This window comes from Pristiophorus japonicus, chromosome 15, assembly GCF_044704955.1.
Source record: "Pristiophorus japonicus isolate sPriJap1 chromosome 15, sPriJap1.hap1, whole genome shotgun sequence".
In the NCBI taxonomy this organism is placed as follows: domain Eukaryota; kingdom Metazoa; phylum Chordata; class Chondrichthyes; family Pristiophoridae; genus Pristiophorus; species Pristiophorus japonicus.
The window spans coordinates 178,228,585-178,255,183 of record NC_091991.1 but is presented as its reverse complement, the minus strand read 5'-3'; the positions used below and the strand labels follow the sequence as shown (position 1 = coordinate 178,255,183).

The 26,599-nt window shown below is 42.8% G+C and overlaps 1 protein-coding gene across 3 annotated transcripts in view; it reads right to left on the bottom strand.

Moving 5' to 3' along the window:
• Window positions 1-910: 910 nt before the first annotated feature.
• The window catches only part of usp22 (ubiquitin specific peptidase 22), a 114,838-nt gene continuing 89,149 nt past the window's right edge, over window positions 911-26,599 (bottom strand). For 2 of the 3 annotated variants that reach the window (XM_070901363.1, XM_070901361.1), the window contains 9 exons: window positions 25,634-25,781; window positions 20,455-20,560; window positions 17,728-17,889; window positions 16,134-16,260; window positions 11,660-11,751; window positions 7,929-7,991; window positions 7,089-7,178; window positions 3,537-3,686; window positions 911-2,861 (listed from right to left, as the gene is read on the bottom strand). In XM_070901363.1, coding sequence (XP_070757464.1) covers window positions 2,819-2,861; window positions 3,537-3,686; window positions 7,089-7,178; window positions 7,929-7,991; window positions 11,660-11,751; window positions 16,134-16,260; window positions 17,728-17,889; window positions 20,455-20,560; window positions 25,634-25,781 — 981 coding nt within the window. In that variant the 3' untranslated portion in view covers window positions 911-2,818. The remainder of the gene's footprint in view (window positions 2,862-3,536; window positions 3,687-7,088; window positions 7,179-7,928; window positions 7,992-11,659; window positions 11,752-16,133; window positions 16,261-17,727; window positions 17,890-20,454; window positions 20,561-25,633; window positions 25,782-26,599) is intronic. The other variant, XM_070901362.1, reaches the window with a different exon arrangement.

The following is a 26,599-nucleotide window of genomic DNA, read 5'->3' as shown; positions in this document are numbered from 1 at the left end:
GTACTTACACCGCATTCACCTACATGTAAACAGCACAAGTTCTACACTCCACTGCAGTTACAAGAAAACCCGATACTTAGTAGAAGGCCCATTCCAGAAGAAGGAACACGAATGAAACGCAGCTTTCAAAGGCTATTTCTGCCCACTGACGTTCAGAGCTTGGAGTTATCTTTCTCCAGAGTAATGCAAGGCACTGTGGAACCTTTCACAGAGACAGACTGAGACACTGCCCACCTGCAGCAGTGGCACTGTTGGAGGGAAGGAGCTAGGACACCACTAAAAAAGATTAAAATGTTATTTCCAATCTGAATGAAGCTCCATTTCAAGAACTGACTGATTGCCTGGTGCACAGATATACTCATCAGGCACTGGTGATCCAAGTATCTACTGCCAGATCCCTGGTTTGTGAATGACCTAAAGACCCTGAAGATATTTGTTCAGCCCAATTTTCAGGTTAGTAAAACAGGTATTTTAAATTTTCTACCATGCAGACTGCACAGGCACAAGTACTGAAGGGATCAAACTGGATAGAACAGGCTGCGCAGTCCAACCAAATTGAGTTTAAGTACACCAGATTTTAAAAAGAAAATGTCAATTCCTGCAAAGGTAACCTTGAATATTGCCATGAACAATTTTCAGAATCAAAAATACTAAAACAAAATCTGATGAAAGCTTCAGAAAACTCAGCATTTCAACAGGGGCAAACTGCAGCGGGTTTGACAAAACTGGAAACAAGAAAGAACGAACCAAATTAATTCAGTGAAAAATGATTAAAATCCATTTCTCTGGCCTTAAAAAAAAAGAGGCACTCAGCTACGTATTCTTGTCTTTAAAAACAAGAAAAACTGCAGATGAGAAATTCCAGTTGTTGCCTTCTTACTGCCCCCTGCTTCTCTCCCCCCCGCCCCCCCAAATCAAGAAAAACAAAATAACTAAGAAGTTACAGAAGGTGCTGAGAATGCTACACTGCAGCAGTCTGGACTTGGCCTTACTATTGAGCTGCTCATGTATATTTTGAAAGCTGCTTTTCCAATTGGTGGAAGCTACCAGTGCACACCAATTGGGCTTCCAGTTACTGATGCTTAAATAGTGGCTTCCCACCCCAAAGTCTAAAAAACGGTTGCCATGTCTAACGTGACTGGCTAGAACTTGGAATTAAGAGTTCCACAAAGCCTTGCATTTCTCCACATTCCATTCTCCCGATTGCTAGCGGCTACACAGAATCCCATCTTATTACAAACAGAGCTGTAGCTACCACAATATGGATGCCATGTGTCCCCTGAATGAAGGTTTGAGTGACTGGCCAATCCACCAATGGTGATGCTTTATGAAAACTAGACCAAAAGAACACTGCAATATTCAGCGAGTAACAAGGGCTGGGTTCTTGCTCAGGGTGGGAGAAGATAGCATTAATTCACATAGGCAGTGGGTCGAAGTATCTCAGTGAGGGATTAGCCTTTATGTCACTAAATCAACAGGATATTCAGACAGTTGGTGCAATGAATGTGACAACACTATAAGGGTACATTAAGAGGCCAGATTTGAGGTTTGCTCACTGAGAATCAACATGGCATCCAGGAAGCTTGCTGATCATCTTGAACCATCAATTACAGCTCTGCTCTGTTTTATGAAATGTTTTCATAAATAAAACTTCATAAAACATTTATTTATCTTTGTCTTCAACTGAGATTGTATGACATTTTGAAGTGAGCAATATCAGCTACTGTGGAACAAGTTATCCTGTGTTGCTTAAGAAAAATGTGCAGAATATTCAATTACTTGCGAATCATAGTTCCAAAAGCAACTGATACTGAATATAAAATTGTAGAAATGAACAGAACAGGCTGTGTTTCATCAGCATTCCCTTGTTTCAGGCCCCTCTGGTCTGATCACATTGTTTCATTCAATGAAGGCCACTAGGACTGCCACATGGATCCTGCTTTCTGACAAGACAGCAAAAGCTCCCAAACATTGACCTACTGATATACCCCAGACTGCATAATTTAAAAAATAACCCAAGGGGAAGAATCGAGAGCAGTCACTGTGGCCACTATTCAAACTGCAATGACTTGTGTGTGTGTGTGTGTGTGTGTGTGTGTGTGTGTGTGTGCGCGCGCGCGTGTGTGCATACGTGCGTTTAAGACATGAACACAGACTTCTCCACCACTCAGTGATGTAAGGCCATCTCGAAACACGAGAGTTTGTACAATAAACAAATACCAAGTTCAGTACAGTTTCATTACGGCACAGCTGCTCTGAATCTTGCTCTGACAGGAAAAAAAAATTAGAACACAGCTAGAACGCAAACAAACCTGGGCCCGATATAGAGATCTGTTGGGTTGCATCAATCCGCAGTCCTCCGGCAATGCGCATGTACTGAAAACCTGTCTCAGTACTGCATTCAGTTTTAATGGCCATTTTTCTGAAAATAGATGCCTACTAGTTTCATACAGTACTCAATATCTAAATCCACAGAAACGTATCTGCAAGTCATTAATACCATCCATTTGCTCTCAGACCCATCGCATGTCAATGGGTTGGTTTGTTATTATTGTTATACACTTGGTCGGCTGGAGCTCGAGCACCATGGGAACAGAAGCTGAGATGTGCACCCTCCCCCCCTCCCCTCCCCTCTCTGTGGACATGCGGGCTGTGGCTGCGAGGACGACCTGTGCTCCTCCCATCTGGTTCCATCAGGTGTTCAGTCTCACTCCTTCAGACCAAAGTCAGTGTCAAGTAGGTTCACTCAGTGCTGACAGTACTTAGAGTTTCAGGTAGGTTGTGTATCGTTCTGAAGGCTTCCCCCAGTCTGATAAGGCTACTCGTATTCAAGGAACTGTTTGTGATAAAACAAGAGATACCTACAGACAAAAAAAAAGACAAGTTATTACTCAAGAATGGATATTAATATACACTTAAAAAGGATCACCTTTTATATGGACACAGTAACACACCAAGACCAACAAAACTTTATTTCAGCATTTCTTAAAGGGGACATGGACAGCCACTATACCAGGTGTGCAAGTACAGTGATTGTTGACATGATATCAAGTCCAGCACAGTTTTTAAATTCGGTAGAGTGTCCATAAAAAGAACCGGAACTTGCACAGAAGCAACATTGACCAAGCGTGAAAACTGGTAGTCTCAAACTATAGGGAATGGGCAAACCAAATGGAACAAGAAATCAGGATAGGTGGGCTGATGAGTGGCAAAATGACATTTAGTGTGGACAAATGCAAGGTAATGAGACCGGGAAGGGAAACAAAGAATGGGAATATCAACTAAATGACCATAGACTACAGGACACAACACAGGAGAAGGATCAGGGTATTGACAGAAAGCTCACTGAAACTGACTCGTGGTATAAAGAGAGCACCAATCAGAAGAAGCAGCAATGAATTTGCACAAGGAACTGGTAAGGCCACACCCGGAACACAAATTTAATGGAGAACTGGACAGATATTTGAGAGAGCGAGCAATTGAGGGATCTGTATCTTTCAAACTGAATCTATTAGACGTTTGCCATTGGTACGCACCCTTCACTGTCTAGCACATCTTTTATGCTAGCCTTGGTGATAATTGCATCATCACACTTAAACCACTGGTCCTTGTGTTGTCGAATGAAGCTGGTATAGTGCCCACTCTCCAGTGTTCCCTGATGATTGACAACTGCAAACAGCGAATACCTGCAGAGAGATAACAGGACAACATTACTGAGGCCAGCAGAAGTGTGTGGCGTTCAATAGCTTGCAGACAGGGGATGCATATTCCACATCCACTCCTCATTTTCCCCAAGTCATTAGATTCTTCATAATTTTGTTGCAAACATTTCTCGGTGCCTGAACCATTTTCCATTAATAGTTTTCTACCAGCCAAACCTGCTCAATTTCACATTTTTCTGCTATTCTTGTGCAATTTGCACTGGACGTTTTTACAACCTCTCATGTTCACACATTCCTTTTAAGGTGCATCCTAGAACCCTCGATAAAATGAGGGAGAAAATAGGTGATCAATACCGTTAGGAGCTCCACGAGTACAAGGAATGCACCAAAAGGACTGGTTCACTACAGATTCGCAAAAGGGAATGAGATATGAACCTGGACATTAAAGATTAGTCTGATGCCAACAATGGGGGAAACTTTTGTAGCATTTTATAGAAGGTGGGCAATGTTCATTGAACATGTGGACACCATGGCTTGGAAATATTCTGACAATTCTTTAGGAGGCAACTAAAGCAGAGAATAAAGGCTACCCAGCAGATATAATCTTCCCAGATTTTTTTTAGAAGGCATTGGAGAAGGTTCTTAATGAGGCTTTTAAATAATCTTAAGATTGTTAAGAGTTAATGGAAAATTTGTTAAGATTGTTAGAGTCAATGGGTTGAAAATTGGCTTGACCATAGAAAGCAGACAATGATAAATGTGGAAGGCCGAGTCTAGACTGACTACGCATCCATGCTGGATCCCTGCAGCTTACTCTTCATAAATTATATGCTGGAGGATGACTGCTGGTAGTATTACTAAATGTGTTGATACATAGCCACATAATGGGGACACCAAGTGAGGGAGATCAAGAACATTCAAAGTGACCTGATGAAATTAAATGCAATGCATTGTACATTTACACATGAAACATTTACACACAGAGTAGGCGGCCATAAGCAAAGGTGGAAAAATCAAAGGATTTTGTGAGAAGCCAGTCACTGAAGTGGGCATCAGCAAGTACTGGGGACACTAACTTAGAAATAATTTTAACCACATCAAGTCATTAGTGAGGTCACGCCTGGAATGTTGTGTGCAATTTCGGCATTCTGACCTGCAGTGCAACCTTGAAATATTGGAGGGGTTCAAGAGAAAAGTGATGAGGACTTCTTTAGAGGGAAGACGCAATACAGATCTTTAAAATAAGATGTATAAAGAGGTAGAAGTAGTAAACAAGCTATTGAACTTGGACAATGAGCACAGGGCAAGAGGGCACTAGTACAAAAAAAAACATTGTTCCAGACATTCACTATCCTGTGGAGAAAAAAACTCCCAGGAGAAGAGCTGATCTGGGTTTAATTGACACCCATACCAAAGGAGTTGATACGGAATTGAAAGTCAGAGAGATATTGACAACACTACTTGATTTGTTTTCTCCCAAGGAAGGTAGGGAAAGGAATTTATTGTGCTCAACAGAGGGGATCAAAAGCTGGTGGGGGAAGAGAGGCTCGGTGATATGACGACAACACACCGACTCTGGATGGAGCAGGACTGGTGAGCAGACTGTTTTTTGCTCCCTCTATTTGCTTTTGTACTCGAAACTCAAATTAAACTGATTTTCAAGTCGGGAAGACAGAAGGAACAGAATTCAGGTGCTTGAAATGCATGGGTCAAGTAGATGTAAGCAGGCTTTAGTTTAAACATCAAGCACACAAACAAAGGAGTTAGGCACAAAATGAATGACCATAGACAAGTAATATAGAACAGACTCATAATAGTGTGTGTGTTTCAGTAAAATAACTAATTGAATATCGGTCTAAGAATGCAATTTAAAGATAAGAAAAAAGACCAATGTTAAATCCTCTCTAGAATTGCGGTTCTTATATCATCAGTACAATAAAAATGTCCTTCCATGGAGTGCAATGGGTAAATGGTAACTTTATATTGATGGCCTTCAGGAAGACAGACAATCTGGTGAAATGGGCAGAATGTAGCAGATGAAATTTAATGCAGAAAAGTATGGCAATACATTTGGGTAGAAAGAATGAGGGGAGGCAATATAAACTAAATGGTACAATCCTAAAGGGAGTGCACAAACAGAGACACCTGGGAGTATGTGTCCACAAATCGCTGAAGGTGGTAGGTAGGCCAGGTTGAGAAAGCAGTTAAAAAGGCTTACGGGATCTTGGGCTACATAAATTGCAGTATAGAGTACAAAAGTGTGGAAATTACATTGAACCTGTATAAAACACTGGTTCGGCCCCAACTGGAGTACTGTGTCCATTTCTGGGCATCACACTTTCGGAAGGATGTGAAGGCCTTATAGAGAGGGTGCAATAAACCTTTACATAGGATTACACAGGATATTCGGCACAGAAATAGGCCATTTGGCCCAACCAGTCCATGCCGGCGTTTATGCACTGCTCGAGCCTCCTCCAGTCTTTCCTCATCTAAATCTAGCCACATAACCCTCTATTCCCTTATACTTCATATGCCTGTCGAGCCTCCCCTTAAATGAATCTATACTGTTCACTTCAATCACTCCCTGTGGTAGCGAGTTCCACATTTTCACCACTCTTCGGGTAAAGAATTTACAAGAATGGTTCCAGGGATGAGGGACTTCAGTTACGTGGATAGACTGGAGAAGTTGGGGTTGTTCTCCTTGGAGCAAAGATTGAGAGGAGATTTAATAGAGTGTTCAAAATCATGAGGGGTCTGGACAGAGTAGATAGAAAGAAACTGTTCCCATTGGCGGAAGGCTCGAGAACAAGAGGACACAGATTTGAAGGTGATTGGCAAAAGAACCAAAGGCGATGCAAAAAAAAACTTTACAGTAAGTAGTTGGAATCTGGAATGCATTGCCTGAGAGTGGTGGAGGCAGATTCAATATTATCTTTCAAAAGGGAATTGGATAAGTATCTGAAATAAAATAATTTGTAGGGCTACAGGGAAAGGGCAGGGGAGTGGGACTAGCTGAGCCGGTATGGGCTCGATGGGCTGAATGGCCATCTTCCATGCTGTAACCATTCTATGATTCTATAGCCGAGGGATTTAATTGGATTACCTTTGCAGTGAAGTTTTAACCGATTATCTCCCTCAAATAAGTTGGGTAGAGTCGACGACAGGTTTGGTGGATGGATATCCAATGATCTTCTCTGTCTATGCTTGGTTATTATTCATTCTCTCCCTCACTTTCTCCCCCATCCCACCATTCAATGGAATTCTACCTCTGATACTCATGAAACACATACTTGCCTGCAGTTATTCAGAAATATATTACAATTTTAATGGTTGTTGGAGTGAAATGTTCCCATTTAAAGGAATCCTACACACTGACGAGTGAGACACTATTCTTATTGAACACGTTTGGATAACGAAAAGACTCACTTGTGATTGGGTTGCTTGCCAGTTATGATGTCATGCCCACACATACATACAAGATGCATCTCTCTCAGCCTGTGCTGTTCACATAGGACTCTGGAATGAACAAGTGCACTCACTAAGAACAGGCCTCTCCTTCCCACAACTACACAGATTATCGCAACGAACTCAGCAAGCCTCATACATCAATGGGATCTCCAGATCAAGCTCCGAGAATAGGCCTTGGCTCCACAGCTACAATCGGTTACTTTTCACAGATGTTTGCACACAAGAGGAAATTGATGTCTTTGGTGTGTAATGTATTTATAACAGGCAGTGAACTCACTGCGATTTATAAATTAAAATAGCTATCAAATAACTGGAGGAAGCACAATTAACACCAAACAACTTAAGCGACAGAGCCAGTTAACTTTATGGTCAACTTAGGTCAAAGTTGACTACTTGCTTACTAAAAAAAAGTCCTTAAAGCAACATCACCATTTTTTTGATAGTTAAAAGCTCTCTGTAAAATAGAAAATAAGCTCAATATTGTCAAACAGTACGTTACAGATTGTGCAGTGTCACTGCTTGGGATGCAAACAGCCACGGTGCTGTCACTCCTATTTTTCAGTTATTAAATGAGGAAGAAGCTAGCATTTCCCGTCACTGTGCTACCAACAGAATGGGAGCTCCTAGGATCTAAAAGCCGCTAGCCAGCATTCACAGAAAAATGCAGTCGGCTATAAAACCATCGCCTTGTGATTGACCTCCATCATATACAGTGCATCCTCCAGGGAACTGACCAACAGTACCATTAGAGGAGCATTTCCGTGCATCTTGGCAAATGCAAAAGCTGCTTAAACTTACTTATTGTCATTGTTTAGACTGTCCACAGGCTGCTGGTACTGTCCATTCATCCTGCTCTCTTTACTACAAGAAGAAAGAGTACGTTTCAGATAAAACACATTTTAATACTGATTATATGTCTATTTACACACCCATACATAAACATAGCAACACAGCTTACAGTGCAACTCTAAAATCTTGACTGGCTAGGAAGGACGGAGTAAGTCTTCAATGAGTAATCACCAGCAGCGCATCTTCGTAACAATTTGTAAAAGGTGGCGGTGCCACGAGCAGTGAAGATCAGGGCTACATGCATGTGGATTTGAAGGCAAACCAGACGTGATACCCACAGCAGTCTGATGGAGAAACAGTGACCCTAACTATGCAAAATTATTGCGGTTCAAGGGCAGGTGGACATTTTAAATGTAGCCATAAATCAACGGTACTTTTGCATTAGAGGAAAGCAGGTGAAGTATAAATAAAAAGGGAGCTGCAGAAAAGGAACAGCACTGTGGAGCCATGAGAATGAAGGTCTATGAATCTGCCATCAGATTAAGGCTTCCTGTTCTGCGAGTATCACTAGGTTGAGCTTTTAAAGGCATGGACAGGCTATCTTTCAAACACTATCACTACAGAAAACCCTACAAGCGACATTAGGTGTCTATTTGGATAACGATACATATGGAATGCAAGGCTATTCTGGGAAATGGCCAGAGTATAGGGCCTCCTGGGGCTTAATTGATCACCCTTGGGAAATGTTCAGGCAAGGGACAGGTCTTTTTTTTTTAACATGGGGATGAGAATTGACAAAAAAAAAGAAATGGACCAACCAGATGTGAGCCTGATAGCCTTGCCTGTCCCATAACGCAATTTTTAAAATGCGATAAAATTGGTCACATTTATACCACCATGGGATGAGAAGCATTGCAGACGCGACCCATTAACTATGCTTTTTTATTTCCCTTATAAGAACATAAGAATTAGGAACAGGAGTAGGCCATCTAGCCTGCTCCGCCATTCAATAAGATCATGGCTGATCTGGTCGTGGACTCAGCTCCACTTTCATGCCCCCCTCCCCGAACCCTCAATTCCCTTATTGGTTAAAAATCTATCTATCTGTGATTTGAATACATTCAATGAGCTAGCCTCAACTGCTTCCTTGGGCAGAGAATTCCACAGATTCACAACCCTCTGGGAGAAGAAATTCCTTCTCAACTCGGTTTTAAATTGGCTCCCCCGTATTTTGAGGCTGTGCCCCCTAGTTCTAGTCTCCCCGACCAGTGGAAACAACCTCTCTGCCTCTATCTTGTCTATCCCTTTCATGATTTTAAATGTTTCTATAAGATCACCCCTCATCCTTCTGAATGCCAAGGAGTAAAGACCCAGTCTACTCAATCTATCATCATAAGGTAACCCCCTCATTTCTGGAATCAGCCTAGTGAATCGTCTCTGTACCCCTTCCAAAGCTAGTATATCCTTCCTTAAGTAAGGTGACCAAAACTGCACGCAGTACTCCAGGTGCAGCCTTACCAATACCTTATACAGTTGCAGCAACACCTCCCTGCTTTTGTACTCCATCCCTCTCGCAATGAAGGCCAACATTCCATTTGTCTTCCTGATTACCTGCTGCACCTGCAAACTAACCTTTTGTGATTCATGCACAAGGACCCCCAGGTCCCTCTGCACCGCAGCATGTTGTAATTTCTCCCCATTCAAATAATATTCCCTTTTACTGTTTTTTTTTCCCCGAAGGTGGATGACCTCACACTTTCCGACATTGTATTCCATCTGCCAAACCTTAGCCCATTCGCTTAACCTATCCAAATCTCCTTGCAGCCTCTCAGTCCTCTACACAACCCGCTTTCCACTAATCTTAGTGTCATCTGCAAATTTTGTTGCACTACACTCTGTCCCCTCTTCTTGGTCATCTATGTATATTGTAAACAGTTGTGGTCCCAGCACTGATCCCTGTGGCACACCACTAACCACTGATTTCCAACCGGAAAAGGACCCATTTATCCCGACTCTGCTTTTTGTTCGCCAGCCAATTCTCTATCCATTCTTCCAAGGGGCTTGGAATGTTATAAATAGTGGAAGCTAGCAGCGTGTGGGTTCAACTATTTTTGGGATTATAAGGTTGTGGGTTCAACTTCCACTCCAGTACGGAGGGAGTGCTGCACTGTTGGAGGTACCACCTTTCGGATGAGACATTAAACGAAGGCCCCATCTACTCTCTAGGTGGACGTAAAAGATCCCATGGCACTATTTCGAAGAGCAGGGGAGTTCTCCCTGGAGTCATGGCCAGTATTTATCCCTCAACCAACATCACCATGTGTGCAAATTGTCTATTGCGTTTCCTACATTACAACAGCAACTACACTTCATTGGCTGTACATCGCTTTGGGATCTCCCGAGACCATGAAAGATGCTATATAAATGCAAGTCCTTTCCTTTTTATACAACATGTTGATTCATTGGCCATTTTAAAATCTATTAAAACCAGATAATTTCTGTAACCATGACATTTACAGTTTCGTCCATTACCATGGAAACATTTAGTAGCAGACGGGCAAAGGCAACTCAATCAGAGCCGAACAGGCTTACTGAGTCCTGGAACTCAATGAACGCACTAAGGAACTTGGCAGCCATTTCAAGCCAACTGATTTTTTTTTTCCAATACTCATTTAGCATGCCAAATGTTCTGAGCACTGCAATAGATTAGAATGCAGGTCTTGCGCTGCCAACATTTGGATCCAAACCCAACCCAGACAGACAGCTGAAAGTCTCTGCTGTCTGGAACAGTCCAAAGTGATATTAATTTGGGCTTCTCTCTTTCTACCTCCATGTGGACAATTGCTCATCCAACAAAACTGCCAACAGCTCAGACTGGTGCACTAGGCAGTGCAACATTTTGATGGGCGGTGTTTCTAATCTGTGTTACACATGGGAGTGCTTAATAGTGCATGTTGTAGAGTGCTTTACTCTGCATTCAACAGTGTTGGATGCAGACACTGGGAAGCAAAACTGGAAAAGTGTTCCATTTCCCATACTTTCTTCAAGCCTGCAGTCAACATCAAGCAAACATCTTCCAGATAGATACAAGAACAAGCCCACCATCTGTGATCCCTCCAACAATTCTGTTGCGTCTTCCTTGCCTCTATCTTAATCAGTGCTCCTCCTTACTCTCTCATTCTTCCTGTACCAAAGACACACTTCCTTTTCCCTAAATCTATGTTGGAATCAAAACTCCTCACCTTATTCTCATCTCTTCTACTATCTCCAGGCTTTTAAACACTAAACTTGTGTTACCTAATCAGTACTTCTTTACTAAATACCAGTTTGGCTCAGTAGCAGCTCTCTTGTCTGCAAATCACAAGGTTGCCCCACTCAGGCTGACACTCCAGTGCAGCACTGTCAGAGGTTCCGTCTTTCGCATGAGACGCTAAACCGAGGCTCTGTATCTTTTCAGGTAGTTGTAAAAGATCCCACGGCACTTTTTCCAAACAACAGGGACTTCTTCTGGTGTCCTGGCCAATATTCACCCATTAACCAACACCACCAAACCATTTATCTTATTGCTTTTTGAGAGACTTTATTGTGCATAACACGGACAACACATCAAATGTATTCCATTGGCTGAAGCGCTTCGAGACATCCAGAGAACATAAAGGCAATATATAAATTGAACACTCATTGTTCTTCCTTTAACCTTAGTGATGCTTTTGTACACACTTATAAAAAGGTACAAGTACCTGGAAGCCATGAATGGAGTCATATCCAGCTCCAGTGGAAAGGAGACGTATGTAGTGATCTTTCGCCGTAACTTGGCCGAGTGTTCAAACCGCTGCACAAGTAAAACGAGTGTGTCAGTTTGGTTCACTTACCAGCAACAAACCCAATTTCAAACACCCCCAACTCTTACTCTATAGCCAAAAGAACCCGATATTACTTCCTTCTGGGGCTGGGGATGGCATTACTTCAGTTAAAATGACACAAGGCACACTGGCAATAGCGGTGCTGGGGGACTGGGTTGGCACTTGCACCAGCTAAAGCATGTCAACTGCACTAAGTTCAGAAGCACACCAGTTACAGCACGATCACACTGGGCCAACACAGGCTAAAGCAATGGCAGACAACCACTGCCACTCTATTGATAACTCAGTGGATCAATGCATCGCCAGCTTCCATTCTGTGCCTGAATTCAGCAAGATCTGGACAACATCCAGTCTTGGGCTGATAAGTGGCAAATAACATTCGAGCCACACAAATGGCAGGCAATGACTATCTCCAACAAGAGAATCTACTAACCACCTGTGCCATTCAAACAGGAATACCATCCCCAAATCCCCCACTGTCCTTGGGGGGGGGGGGGGGCACCAGTGGGTTACCATTGACCAGAACTTAGCTGGACCAGCCACATAAATAAGAACATAAGAAATAGGAGCAGGAGTAGGCCATTTGGCCCATCGAGCCTGTTCCGCCATTCAATAAGATCATGGCTGATCCGATCATGGACTCAGCTCCACTTCCCTGCCCACTTCCCATAACCCTCGACTCCCTTATCACTCAAAAGTCTATCTCTGCCTTAAATATATTGACTGACCCAGCCTCCACAGCTCTCTGGGGCAGAGAATTCCATAGATTTACAACCCTCAAAAAATTCCTCCTCATCTCAGTTTTAAATGGGCGGCCCTTTATTCTGAGACAAGTTTTAGTTCCCCCTATGAGTGGAAATATCCTTTCTGCATTCCCCTCATTACCTTATATGTTTCAATAAGATCACCTCTCATTCTTCTGAACTCCAATGAGTATAGGCCCAACCTATCTTCATAAGTCAATCCCCTTATCTCCGGAATCAACCTAGTGAACCTTCTCTGCACAGCCTCCAATGCAAGTATATCCTTCCTTAAATACGGAGACCAAAACTGTATGCTAGGTGTGGCCTCACCAATACCCTGTACAGTTGTAGCAGGACTACCCTGCTTTTAAACTCTATCTCCCTTGCAATAAAGGCCAATATTCCATTTGCCTTGCTGATTACTTGCTGTACCTGCATACTAACTTTGTGTTTCATGCACAAGGACCCCCAGGTCCCTCTGTACTGCAACATTTTGCAATTTTTCTCCATTTAAATTCTAATTTGCTTTTCTATTTTTTCTGCCAAAGTGGATAACCTCACATTTTCCCACATTATACTCCATCTGCCAAATTTTTGCCCACTCACTTAGCCTGTCTATATCCCTTTGCAGATTTCGTGTGTCCTCCTCACAATTTGCTTTCCCACCCATCTTTGTATCAGCAGCAAACCTGGCTACATTGCACTCAGTCCCTTCATCCAAATCATTAATATAGATTGTAAATAGTTGAGGACCCAGCACCGATCCCTGTGGCACCTCCACTAGTCACTGTTTGCCAATCGGAAAATGACCCGACTGTCTTTTCTGTTAGCCAATCCTTTAGCCATGCTAATATATTAGCCCCAATCCTGTGAACTTTTATCTTGTGCAGTAAACTTTTACGTGGCACCTTATCGAATGTCTTCGGAAAATCCAAATACACCACATCCACCGGTTCCCCCTTATCCACCCTGCTCGTTACATCATCAAAGAACTCCAGCAAATTTGTCAAACACTATTTCCCTTTCATAAAAATATGCTGACTCTGCTTGATTGAATCATGCTTTTCCAAGTATCCCACGAGTGCTTCCTTAATAATGGACTCCAGCATTTCTCAACGACAGATGTTAGGCTAACTGGTTTAAGTTTCCTGCCTTTTGTCTGCCTCCTTTTTTAAATAGGGGCGTTAGATTTGCGGTTTTCTAATCTGCTGGGACCGCCCCAGAATCCAGGGAATTTTGATAGATTACATTTAATGCATCCACTATCTCTGCAGCCACCTCTTAAAACCCTGGGATGTAAGCCATCAGGTCCAGGGAATTTGTCCACCTTTAGTCACATTATTTTAACGAGTACTTCTTCAGTAGTGAGAGTGATTATATTAAGTTCCTCCCTGCCGATAGCCCCTTGATTATCCACGATTGGGATGTTTTTAGTGTCTTCTACCATGAAGATCGATACAAAATATTTGTTCAATGTTTCCATTTCCCTGTTCTCCATTCTTAATTCCCCAGTCTCATCCTCCAGGGGACCAACATTTACTTTAGCCACTCTTTTCCTTTTTATGTACCTGTAGAAACTCTTACTGTTTTTATGTTTTGCGCTACTTTATTCATAATCTATCTTCCCTCTGTTTCACATTTTTTGAGTCGTTCTTTGCTGGCTTTTAAAAGTTTCCCAATCCTCTGGCTGCCCACGAGTCTTGGCCACATTGTATGCCCTGGTTTTCAATTTGATACCATCCCTTATTTTTGGATGGTTATCCCTTTTCTTAGTCTTTCCTTCTCATTCGGATATATTTTGAGAGTTATGAAATATCTCCTTAAATGTTTGCCACTGCTCATCAATCGTCCCATATTTTAATCTATTTTTCCAGTCCACTTTAGCCAACTCTGCCCTCATATCTTTATTTAAGCTTAGGACACTGGTTTGAGAACCAACTTGCTCACCCTCCAACTAGAGGATCCTTTACTAGGAGATCGTTTATTAATCCTGTCTCATTACACAGTACCAGATCGAGGATAGCCTGCTCCCTGGTTGGTTCCGCAACGTACTGGTCAAGGAAACAATCCTGGATACACTATGAACTCTTTCTCAAGGCTCCCTGGCCAATTTGCTTTGTCCAATCAATATGAAGGTTAAAATCACCCATGATTATTGCCTTTTTTTTTTTAAATTACAAGCCTCCATTATTTCTTGATTTATACTCCATCCAATAGTGTCGCTACTGTTAGGAGGCCTATAGACTGCGTCCACCAGTGACTTTATCCCATTATTCCTCATCTCCACCCAAACTGATTCAACATTTTGATCCTCTAAGCCAATATCATTTCTCACTAATGCACTGATCTCATCCTTCATTAACAGTTCTACCCCCACCTCTTTCTCCTTTCTGGCTGTCCTTCCGAAAAACCATTTTTTTCCTGCTTTGATCTCACTTTCTGATTCACCTTTATGTTTATTATACACTCTGTCCCTTCCTGGCACGCTCTGGTTTTTATTTCCCCGGGTGCTACCTTGATCTATTGCCTTCTCTTTTTTCTTTGACTTTTTACATTTTCGCTCACCTGAATCCCTAGTTATTTGATAAATACTATGGCTACAAGAGCGGGTCAGAGCCTGGGTATTCTACGCTGAGTGTTACACCTCCCAATTCCCCAAAGCCTTTCCACCATCTACAAGGCACAAGTCAGGAGTGTGATGGAATTATCGCCACTTGCCTAGAGGAGAGAAGCTCCAACAACACCCATGAAGCTCAACATCATCCAGGACAAAGCAGCCCGCTTCATTGGCACCTCACTCCCTCCACCACCTCACTCCCTCCACCACTGACGTACCGTGGCTGCAGTGTGCACCATCGACAAGATGCACTGCAGCAACTCACCAAGGCTTCTTTTGACAGCACTTCCCAAACCTGCGACCTCTACCACCTAGAAGAGCAAAGGCAGCAGACACATGGGACCACCACCAGCTCCACGGTCACACGTCGTCCTGACTTGGAAATATATCGGCGTTACTTCATTGTTGCTGGGTCAAAATCCTGGATGAGAGAAGCTCCAGCAACACCCCCCAACAGCACCGTGGGAGCACCTTCACCACACACACTGCAGCGGTTCACGGCAGCGGCTCATCACCACCTTCAAGGCCAGTTGGAGATGGGCAACAAATGCTGGCCTTGCCAGCGACACCCACATCCCATGAACAAAATCAAAAAACACCTTTATTAGAACCAGATCGCCCATTTAAAAAGATTTTTTTTTAAATATAAAGTATGGCACATCCATGAATAGCTAAAATGCCGCTGCCTCTGTGCATTCCAACATAGACTGAAAGTCCTATGCATTTAATCATATATTCACTTTGAGCCACTCACTCCTACAGGAACACAAACAACTCAAATGATTAGTGGAGGGTGTTACTAATTTGTTTGAGCTCATTTTCAGTACAGACTAAATTGCATTTAACAATCTTATTTTTAAGTGGCAAAGTGAGGTCTTTGAAACACACATTTATTCCACTTGGTGACAATCCAGCTGCGAATAGTGGAACACTGTTTGCATCCACAGGCATCAACGTAAATTCTTCCAGATTCGCTGAAGCTGCAACTTACTTTGAGATGAAAACAGGCCACTATGGGAAGTTTCTTCATTGTAAGCTGTTTTGTTGACTCTTGATAACTATGACAACCACTACATTTTATTTTGGCACTGCTTCCAAGATGCTCCGGTCTTGTAAACCTGGGGACAGAATTAGTGAGATGCAGATTAATACTCATTACTATGCAAGGAAAATTGTTCTTGGGATGTGGGTAACACTAGTAAGACAGGATTTATTGCCCATCCCTAGTTGCTCTGAGGGCATGAAGAGTCAACCACAGTGTGGGACTGAAGTCATGTGTAGACCACATCAGGTAGGGGTGCAGGTTCCCTGCCCTGAAGGAGATTTGTGAACCAGTTGGGTTTTTAAAGACAATCCAGCAACTTTAAATGGTACTTTTTCTGGTGCGAGCTCACAAGTTACCAAATTTTATTGAATTCAATTTCACAATTTGCTACGGTGGCATTTGAACTCATGACCTTTGGGTTGCTAGTTAAGTACCCTAACTAGTAGACTGCCATAGTCACCTTATAATAAAAAGGAAGTTAGACAAGAAACAGTACTAGTTGGATAATGGAAATTGATCAATGGCTGATTTCTTCAGGGATACAACCACTAATTCTCCTTTCCCCATACAACAGCACTTGTGTGAAATGAATGTTAGCTGGTGAATGCTGCGATGGGTCTTGGGGAAGGCACCAACTGTCTGAAGAACAGAATAACTTGAAAATTGATCCAGAGCTTACCAACTTCATCTAAGAAACATTTAAACTAGAAAAAGGAAAGGAAGAGTACAAGATATGGAGCTTTAAGGATAAAGACTGAAATGGATTAGCAGAGATGAGCTCATGGCCGGAAGATGGTCGTGACTTTCATAAAATGTAGGAAGAATAGCAAAAATAAATTGAGGGAGTTCTCATGGACAGAGTGAGTATTGGTTCAATGATCTCTTTCTGACCCTCCTTTTTGTATAGCCATCACCTGGTGTTTATATATAGAGCAGTTAACAGACAAACAACCAACAAACTGCCCAAGGCACTTTTAGGAAGGTGTAATCCAAAGTTGGAACTATTAGGAGAGGCGACCAAAAGTTTGGTCACAGGGGTGGGTTTTAAGGAGGGTCTTGGAGAGGGGGGGTTGAGGGATTTCCAGAATGGGAGGCCATAAACATCTGAAGGCACAGCCATCGATGGTAGGGTCAACAAAAAGCCAGTCAGAGAGAAATGGTGTGCAGTGGAGTAGGGGGGGGGGGGGGGGGGGGAAGAGCGAAAGAGAGTGGGGATTGTAAGGCTGGGGGAGGTTACAGAGATTGGAAAGAGATGAGCCAATGACTGTTAAGAGCTTTTAGAGCAAGGCGAGACAGACAGAATTGGGTCTCCACTCCACCCATTTAAACCAGTACTTAGGGTTTAATTGTTATCAATAACAAAAGAATTTTAAAATGGCACACATGCTAAATGCTTATTCCATTCAACAAATAATTGTCTAAGATTAAATCTCTGCAGTGGCACTGAAACACTTCACTAGAGACAGACACCACATCTTCAATGCTATACATATCTACACAGCTCAAACTCTCTACAGTGATAACCAGCATCAGAAGGTACCTTCGTAGACAGTCTGTGAGTGTGGTGGTTCCAGAGGACATATGGCTTTCTCCATTTACAACATTCCCATCAGAGCCTGGGCTCAAGGGCCAGAATGGCGTGGAAGACCCAGGTAAGTCCAGGCTGATGTCCCAGAAAGGATCTATCGTAGTGGAGACACCACTGGAGAAATAAAGTTAGCACATGGTCACAACAGTGCACAGTGGTCAGATGACATCCAGTCTGTCCCTGAAGTAACAATAATCTTCCGCTACATAGATGTTACTACAAAGACAGTGGAATTCAGCCCAACCAGATTGTGTTGGTGTTTATCCTCCATACAAGCAGTAGTCCTAATTCCATGTGCCCATGACTTAATTAAAAGAACATAACATAAGAAATAGAAACAGAAGTCGGCCATACGGCTCCTCGAGCCTGCTCCGCCATTCAATAAGATCATGGCTGATTTGATCATGGACTCTGGTCCACTTCCCCACCCGTTCCCCATAACCCCTTATTGTTTAAGAAACTGAATAAATTTAAGACAGAAATAGACAATGTCCCAGCTTCCACAGCTCTGAGGCAACAAATTCCACAGATTTACAACCCTAAAAGAAGAAATTTCTCCTCATCTGTGTTTTAAATGGTGGCCCCTTATTCTAAGATCATGCCCTCTAGTTCTAGTCTACCCCATCAGGTGGAAGAATCCTCTCTGCAACCACCTTGTCAAGCCCCTCATAATCTTATAAGTTTCAATAAGATCGCCTCTCATTCTTCTGAATTCCAATGAGTAGAGGCCCAACCTACTCAACCTTTCCTCATACGTCAACCCCCTCATCCCCAGAATCAACCTAGTGAACCTTCTCTGAACTGCCTCCAAAGCAAGTATATTCTTTCGTAAATATGGAAATCAGAACTGCACGCAGTATTCTAGCTGTGGCCTCACCAATACCCTGTATTGCTATAGTAAGACTTCCCTGCTTTTATACTCCATCATCTTTGCAATAAAGGCCAAAATACCATTGGCCTTTCTGATCACTTGCTGTATCTGCATACTATCCTTTTGTGTTTCATGCACAAGTACCCCCAGGTTCCGCTGTACTGCGACACTTTGCAATCTTTCTCCATTTAAATAATAACTTGCTTTTTGATTTTTTTTTCTGCCAAAGTGCATGACCTCACACTTTCCAACATTATACTCCATCTGCCAAATTTTTGCCCACTCACTTTGCCCCTCTATGTCCTTTTGCAGATTTTGTGTGTCCTCCTCACACATTGCTTTTCCTCCCATCTTTGTATCATCAGCAAACTTGGCTACGTTACGCTCAGTCCCTTCTTCCAAGTCGTATACAGATCGTAAATAGTTGGGGTCCCAGCACTGATCCCTGCGGCACCCCACTAGTTACTGATTGCCAACCAGTGAATAAACCATTTATCCCGACACTGTTCTCTGTTAGTTAGCCAATCCTCTATCCATGCTAATATATTACCCCCAATCCCGTGAACTTTTATCTTGTGCAGTAACCTTTTATGTGGGTACCTTGTCAAATGCCTTCTGGAAGTCCAAATACACCACATCCACTGGTTCCTCTTTATCCACCCTGTTCATTACATCCTCAAAGAACTCCAGTAAATTTGTCAAACATGACTTCCCCTTCATAAATCCATGCTGACTCTGCCTGACCGAATTTTGCTTTTCCAAATGTCCTGCTACTGCTTCTTTAATAATGAACTCCAACATTTTCCCAACCACAGATGTTAGGCTAACTGGTCTATAGTTTCCTGCTTTTTGTCTGCCTCCTTTTTTTAAAAAAAAAATCAGGGCATTACATTTGCAGTTTTCCAATCCAGGGAATTTTGGTAAATTACAACCAATGCATCCACAATCCCTGCCGCGTCTTCTCTTAAGACTCTAGGATGCAAGCCATCAGGTCCAGGGTATTTACCTGCCTTTAGTCCCATGATTTTACTGAATACCACCTCTTTAGTGATTGTGATAAGTTCCTCCCTCCCTATAGCCCCTTGACTATCCACTGTCGGAATATTGTTAATGTCCCCTACCGTAAAGATTGATACAAAATATTTGTTCAGAGTTTCTGCCATTTCCATGTTGCCCATGGTCTCGTCCCTCGCTCATTTATAAATGACGACTAAGATCCCAAAAGCTCTCTGTATCTGCTGCGGATTTAATGGAGTATATTTGGCCGACTTGTAACTCAGCATTTCTTTAATAAATGGAAAGCATTAAAGAGCTTACTTCCAAGTCCACCTTATTGCACATCTTTAGCTCAAACCATTGTGCAAAATTGCAGCTTTGTTTTATTTTAGTCAGGTTTGTCCCCAATTATCAGTTTGACCACTAGTTAATTATTTTGCACTACTACATTACTGCTGTGACTAGCTTCAGAAAAGTTTGCAAAGGAGTTCAAGCCAAAATAGCGCAGTACTGCAAACAGTGCATAGGAGGAGGGTGATGCAAATTGAGGACTCCAGCCCATATCTGTAATAGAAATCAAACTCACTTAGGATGTCTCCGTGCTTCCACCAGTTCACTGACTTCAGATGAACTTCTAATAATTCAAGTTGTTTTTTTGTGCTTTAAAAAAATTTACAGATACAATTTTGCTAACCCTCTCCAATTATAACTGAAGAGGTGATCACCACCATACACCACTCTCTTCTTCCACAGCTCCAGGTGGTTTAACAAGGCTTCAATTACAAACCCACAACAAACACTAATTGTCTTACTGGCAGACTTGGCAAGTGACGTCAGACTGCAGTCCTCCAGTGAAGATTTGGTCAATAATGCAGTTACAGTGGTTTGGATTGCTGGCTTTCTTCCCATTATCGTCACCTACAGAAAAAGATAAAGTGTGATAAAACCCGTTGGAGAAATCTTCCAGAGACTGAACTTAAAGACCGAGAACTTAAAAACACACATAAAGAACCAAACAATTACTGAACTTTCACCAGTCATTGCAAAACATGATTTGCAACAGCACGGGTGACATTTGCCAACATTTCTGCCTGGTCTGATAGCATTGAGGGCCAATGGCCAAATACCTGCCCTAAAGTGGAGCTAAAAATTTCTATTTTGTATGCAGTCAAATTTAATTTTTTAACCGAGCAATTTTTTTTATACATTAAAAACAAAAAGTAGCACAACTTCACTCCTCCGGGAGATGAGTGAAGCTGCGACATTTTGGGGCAAAATTTGCACCTAATTAAAGAGCTGGTCCTGCTACGCCCTCCTTAACACAGAGTCTCAGAGCCAGAGCCGAAGTAAGATTACAGATCCACTTGGTCCACCAGAAGTATCCCATCCAAGGGATATGGAGAGGATTCAGGACAAAGCACCGGAGCTTGGATGATCCAATCCATGGTTTTGATAGTCCTCAAATAAAGAGGATGGCAAATCAAGAGGATGCTACCAGCAAATTACTCGACTGGGAAGATGGACTAGTGTGTATGTAATGTACACGCGTGCAGTGGCCACATCTTTGGGCTGTCCTTGTGTAGCAACAGAACTTAGTGGGGTAGATGGTGAGTCATAAAGACAACTCTTTGGCTGGAAAGATGTACTGTGCCTTATTAACCTGTATTTAGCATATCTTACCATGTTTCAAATGTTCTCGCTTACAGTTTACCTGCAATTCACATTAGGATTGAAGTGCAGAACTGTTAAGACTGGAACTGTGGGTTCCTTGATGGGCTGGGTTATTTTTTTTTAAAAAAGAGAACAGCTGACCCCACTCCATCGCTGTGACTTCACAGCGGAATTGTTCAATCAGTTCACACAGGCGGGTGGGGGGTGGGGGTGAACAAGCTCATCGTTCTCTTGCAATTGGAGTGAACCCATAGCAGGGATTGAGCAAGGTGGGGTAAAAACCCCCAAGGTCATTAGGCATGAAATCTGCTAGTAATACACACAGAAGCAAATGTGTTAGGCAACCTAAATGACTAGGGCTGCAGAAAGATAAGTTTCTTTCCCCAACATTTTAGTTATGCGGGTCTGTGCAGTCCTGTCAGTACCTGGGCTGAAAAAAGTTTGGGAAGGAAATACCTACAACTGCTGTAAATTAACCTTGTTCAGTTACTTTATAAAATCCATTCTGACTATTGTTATACAGGGTACTTGTTTTGCATCATCTGAAATTTAGAACCATATGTAAAGCTGGTCCTACAAGATAATATACATGGGGAGGAATTTTTGATTTACAGAGAAGCATTTTCTGAGTAAAGAAAGAAACTGGTGAAATTTGGCCTCAAAATTTGTCCTTCTGTTAAGGATTGAATCAGCATGCAATCCATCACTACACTGCAAAACAGACTTGCTGGGTTCTTGTGTCAATATTCCCAACAGAAAAATAAACCTTCACATTAAACTTGAATAGACAGAGCAGCTGTGAATTAAACAAAGTTACAAATTTTTTTTTTTATAAAGTCAAGGAATTCATAGAGGATTGTGAATTTTTAAAATATGTGTCTGGGGTGTGGGCGTCGCTGACATGGCTGGCATTTATTGCCCATCCCTAATTGCCCTCGAGAAGCAGGTGGTGAGCCGCCTTCCTGAACCACTGCAGTCCGTGTGGTGAAGGTACTCCCACAGTGCTGTTAGGGAGGGAGTTCCAGGATTTTGACCCAGCGACAATATATTTCCAAGTCAGCATGATGTGCAACTGACAGGTGGTGTTTCCATGCGCCTGCTGTCCTTACCTCTCTAGGTGGTACAGATCGTGGGTTTAGAAGGTGCTGCCGAAAAAGCCTTGGCAAGTTGCTACAGTGCATCTTAGAGATGGTACACACTGTAGCCACAGTGTGCCGGTGGTGGAGGGAGAGAGTGTTTAAGGTGGTGGATAGGGTGCCAAATCAAGAGGGCTGCTTTGTCCTGGATGGTGTTAAGCTTCGAGTGTTGTTGGAGCTGCACTCATCCAGGCAAGTGGAGTATTCCACCACACTCGTGACTTGTGCCTTGTAGATGGTGGAAAGGCTTTGGGGAGTCAGGTGGTGAGACAACCACCCAGAATACCCAGCCTCTGATCCGCTCTTGTTGCCACAGTATTTATGTGGCTGGTCCAGTTCAGTTTCTGGTCCATGGTGACCCCCAGGATGTTGATGGTGGGGGATTTGGCGATGGTAATGCCACTGAATGTCATTGGGAGATGGTTAGACTTGTTGTTGGAGATAGTCATTGCCTGACACTTGTGTGGCGCAAAATTTACTTGCCACCTATCAGCCCAAGTCTGAATGCCGTCCAGGTCTTGCTGTATGCAGGCATAGATTGTTTCATTTTCTGAGGAGCTGTGAATGGAACGTAACATGGCAGCTGTGAATGGACAGCTCTCTGAAATTAGGTGTGATGAACCATCCTGAAAATGGAAGCTTCAAAGTACTGGTGAAAATCAGGACATTTTTAATTTGGATTGACAGAAGCACCTTTAATAATTCTTTACTATGTTATATTAGGGAGGAGGTGGCATACAGTAAATGAGACTACAAACTGTAGGTGCCAGCAATGCCGTGCCATCAGTCATGGAATTAGAGCAAGAGAAATGCTTGAATTTGTATTTAAACTCCCACATTTTAATAAAACATCGTAAGCTCTGTCCTGTAATAATAAGCCCACAGATGAATATGGCAGGTTTAGTTCTAGAAAGATCAAGCTCCTCTTTACTAAGTCAGTCATAACTTTACTGCAGAATTTCTGAGAGGTAGATATGTCATTTATCCAAACCTGGGCTCAACCTACACTTCCACCCACAGTAAAAGCTGGCTCTGGCTTTATAAAGCTGCACTTACTCAATGGTGTGTAGGTGGCTGTAAGAAAAAAAGTCTGTTTAAGCACAGCTTGGCCCAATACCAGTCCACCGTCAGTGCTGCACAATACTGCAGTGGCCTCTGCTGTTGTTTTCTGAGATGTTCAGTCAGCAACAACTTGTATTTATATAGCACCTTTAATGTAGTGAAACGTCCCAGGGCGCTTCACAGTAATATTACGAGACAAAAAATTTGACATCGAGCCACAGAGAAATTAGGGCAGGTGTCCAAAAGCTTGCTCAAAGAGGTAGGTTTTAAGGAGAGGCTTGAAGGAGGAAAGAGGTAAAAGGCAGAGAGGTTTAGGCAGGGAGTTCCAGAGCTTAAGGCCTAGGCAACGGAAGGCACGGCCACCAATAGTTGAGCGATTATAATCAGGGATGCACAAGAGGGCAGAATTAGAGAAGCACAGACATCTTGGGGGGTGGGGGGGTGGGAGTGTTGTGGGGCTGAAGGAGATTACAGAGATAGGGAGAGACGAGGTAGGGATTTGAAAACCAAGGCTTATAATTTTGAAATCAAGGCACTGCTTAACCAGGAGCCAATGTAGGTCAGCGAGCACAGGGGTGATGAGTGAGCAGTACTTGGTGCGAGTTGGGACACGGGCAGCCGAGTTTTAGAACACCTCTAGTTCATGCAGGGTAGAATGTGGGAGGCGAGCCAGGAGTGCGTTGGAATAGTCAAGTCTAAAAGGTAACAAAGGCACAGATGAGGGCTTCAGCAGCGGATGAGCCGAGGCAAGTGCTCAGATGTGTGGTGGAAATAGGTCGTCTTAATTATGCTGTGGATAGAAACATAGAAAATAGGTGCAGGAGTAGGCCATTCGGCCCTTCTAGCCTGCACCGCCATTCAATGAGTTCATGGCTGAACATGCAACTTAAGTACCCGATTCCTGCTTTCTCGCCATACCCCTTGATCCCCTAGTAGTAAGGAACCCCTAGTAGTAAGATATGTGGTCGAAAGCTAATTCAGGGTCAAATATGAGACCAAGGTTGCGAACAGAATGTTTCAGCCTCAGACAGAAGTTGGGAAGATGGACAGTGTCAGTGGCGAGGGAATGGAGTTTGTGGTGGGGACCGAAAACAATGCCTTCGACGGTCGGGCAGGTTTAAAGCTCTCTTCGTGCCTGTCCATTCTGCTGCCAGGCAACAATGTGTGATTGGGGTAAGTTGTTTCTGAAGTCCTAAAATAATTTCATTTTGTACCATAACTAAACAGAACGATTTTGTTCAAGTTGTAGTAAGTAGTAAGTAGAATACGGCTCTGTGGCAGTATCTAGCGGTTTCAGTCAACATTACTCTCACATTCCACAACTCGGTGATAGAACTCAACATTACTATCCTTCCATCCAGTGGACTGTACACGAGTACAGGATTTGCAAATGGATGCTATCATCCAATACAGAAAAATTGCAGTTGAAATTTTGGTTGTCTGACTATAAATATTCCTGGTGTTCAAAACCCTCCATGGCTTCACTGCTCCTTACCTCAACTCCTGCAACCCTTCAGGGAATCTGCATTGCTCCAACTCTGGCCTCTTGTGCATCCTCCACTTCCTTCGCCCAATCATGGGCGGCCAAGCCTTCAGCTTTAATTCTTTCTCTCGCACCAATTGTTTAAGCCCTCATATTAAAAAGAGTTTACCCAAATAAATCACTGAATACAGAATGTAACTTTGAAGAAAGGAGGACAGAACTGGCCTTTATCACAAGGACAAAGAAACACAGTAAAGTGCTCTCCACAGCTCACACTGAAGTCCTCTGGGATAGTAGTTGGAGTTGGTGGAGCAGGGCACTTTGATCTAGGGACAACCACCAACTTTTTTTTTTGCCCTGGTAAAGTTCACCAAGCCATCTGATTCTACGAGGCTCCATGACTTTCGCCACAGGGGAGGGGAAGCCTCTCTCTAGCCATTTTTGTTTAACCCCATGATTTTTGGGGAGGGTGGAATTAAATATATAAACAAAATATAGACATAAAAATAGAATATATGGGGAGCACAGAGGAGGTCAAATCCACAGCTGGGGGAGAGGTTGCAACTCCACGGTATTGTGAACGTTTCATGGCCAATGAAGGCCTTGGTTTTGAGTGAGTTCAATCTCATCAGTCCATACCTTTGCAGTGCCTATGTAGAACATCGAGTGCAGCGATCAGAAACTCATGTGCATCCTGCTGCTCGTACCCTGCTAAATGCCGTGCATGCGTCCACACCAGATGCAGTAACCTATATGGAATATGTGGAGATCGGTACCCAGAGTAAAACTGTACAAAAAAGGAAAATAAACATTTCTGTTAGACGAGAAAATGGAAACGTACTTTACTGTACAAGGTAGTTGTTTAAAATCAAACACTGTTGGAGGTACATGAATCAGCACTCTTGGATCGAATGGACTTAGCTCTGCTGAATGTGCTTGCAGTTAGTTGTGTGTTCTACTCAGCCGACGATGCAAAGCAGACATTTAAAAAGATGTTTGGGGCAGAACATCAAGAATCCTCTGACAAAGAACTCCATCTGTAATCAGCTGTTGCAGACACACTCAGAGCTGAGTTGAAACCTCAGTGACCAGATGGCAGGCTGCATTGTGAGGAGATGAAATGCTTCATTTTCACAAGATTTGGAGAATGGGTCCATACACATGAACCAGTGTTCTCTTGTGAAAATAGTGACACCATGGGCAGTCTCTTTAAAAAAAAATTCAAAAGCTGACGAGCTATAAAGGAAATTCTCCCAGACTCCAGTAGTACAGCATTAGCTTGGTGCAAATGAGATTGGCATTTCTTTTTGTATCCTGCTTGTTTTTGCAGATTTTATACTGGCTTCAAGTGCTTGAAAGGAAGGAAGAAACAAGACTGCATCACAGAAAATGAAAAACCTTTTATACTTTAAACAGATTTGAAAAAGAGAATCAGGTGCCTTATAAGGGAGACACTTCTGTCCCCAGCTGTGATTGGACAGAGCTCAACGCAATTCAGGGAGTGGCTTTTCTGTTGATAAAAGAAGCTCTGAAGATGATTGATGCTTTGCATAGGAAAAATATGAGTTAAAACAAATGTACGAGGAACTTTGTATGGCTTTGAAA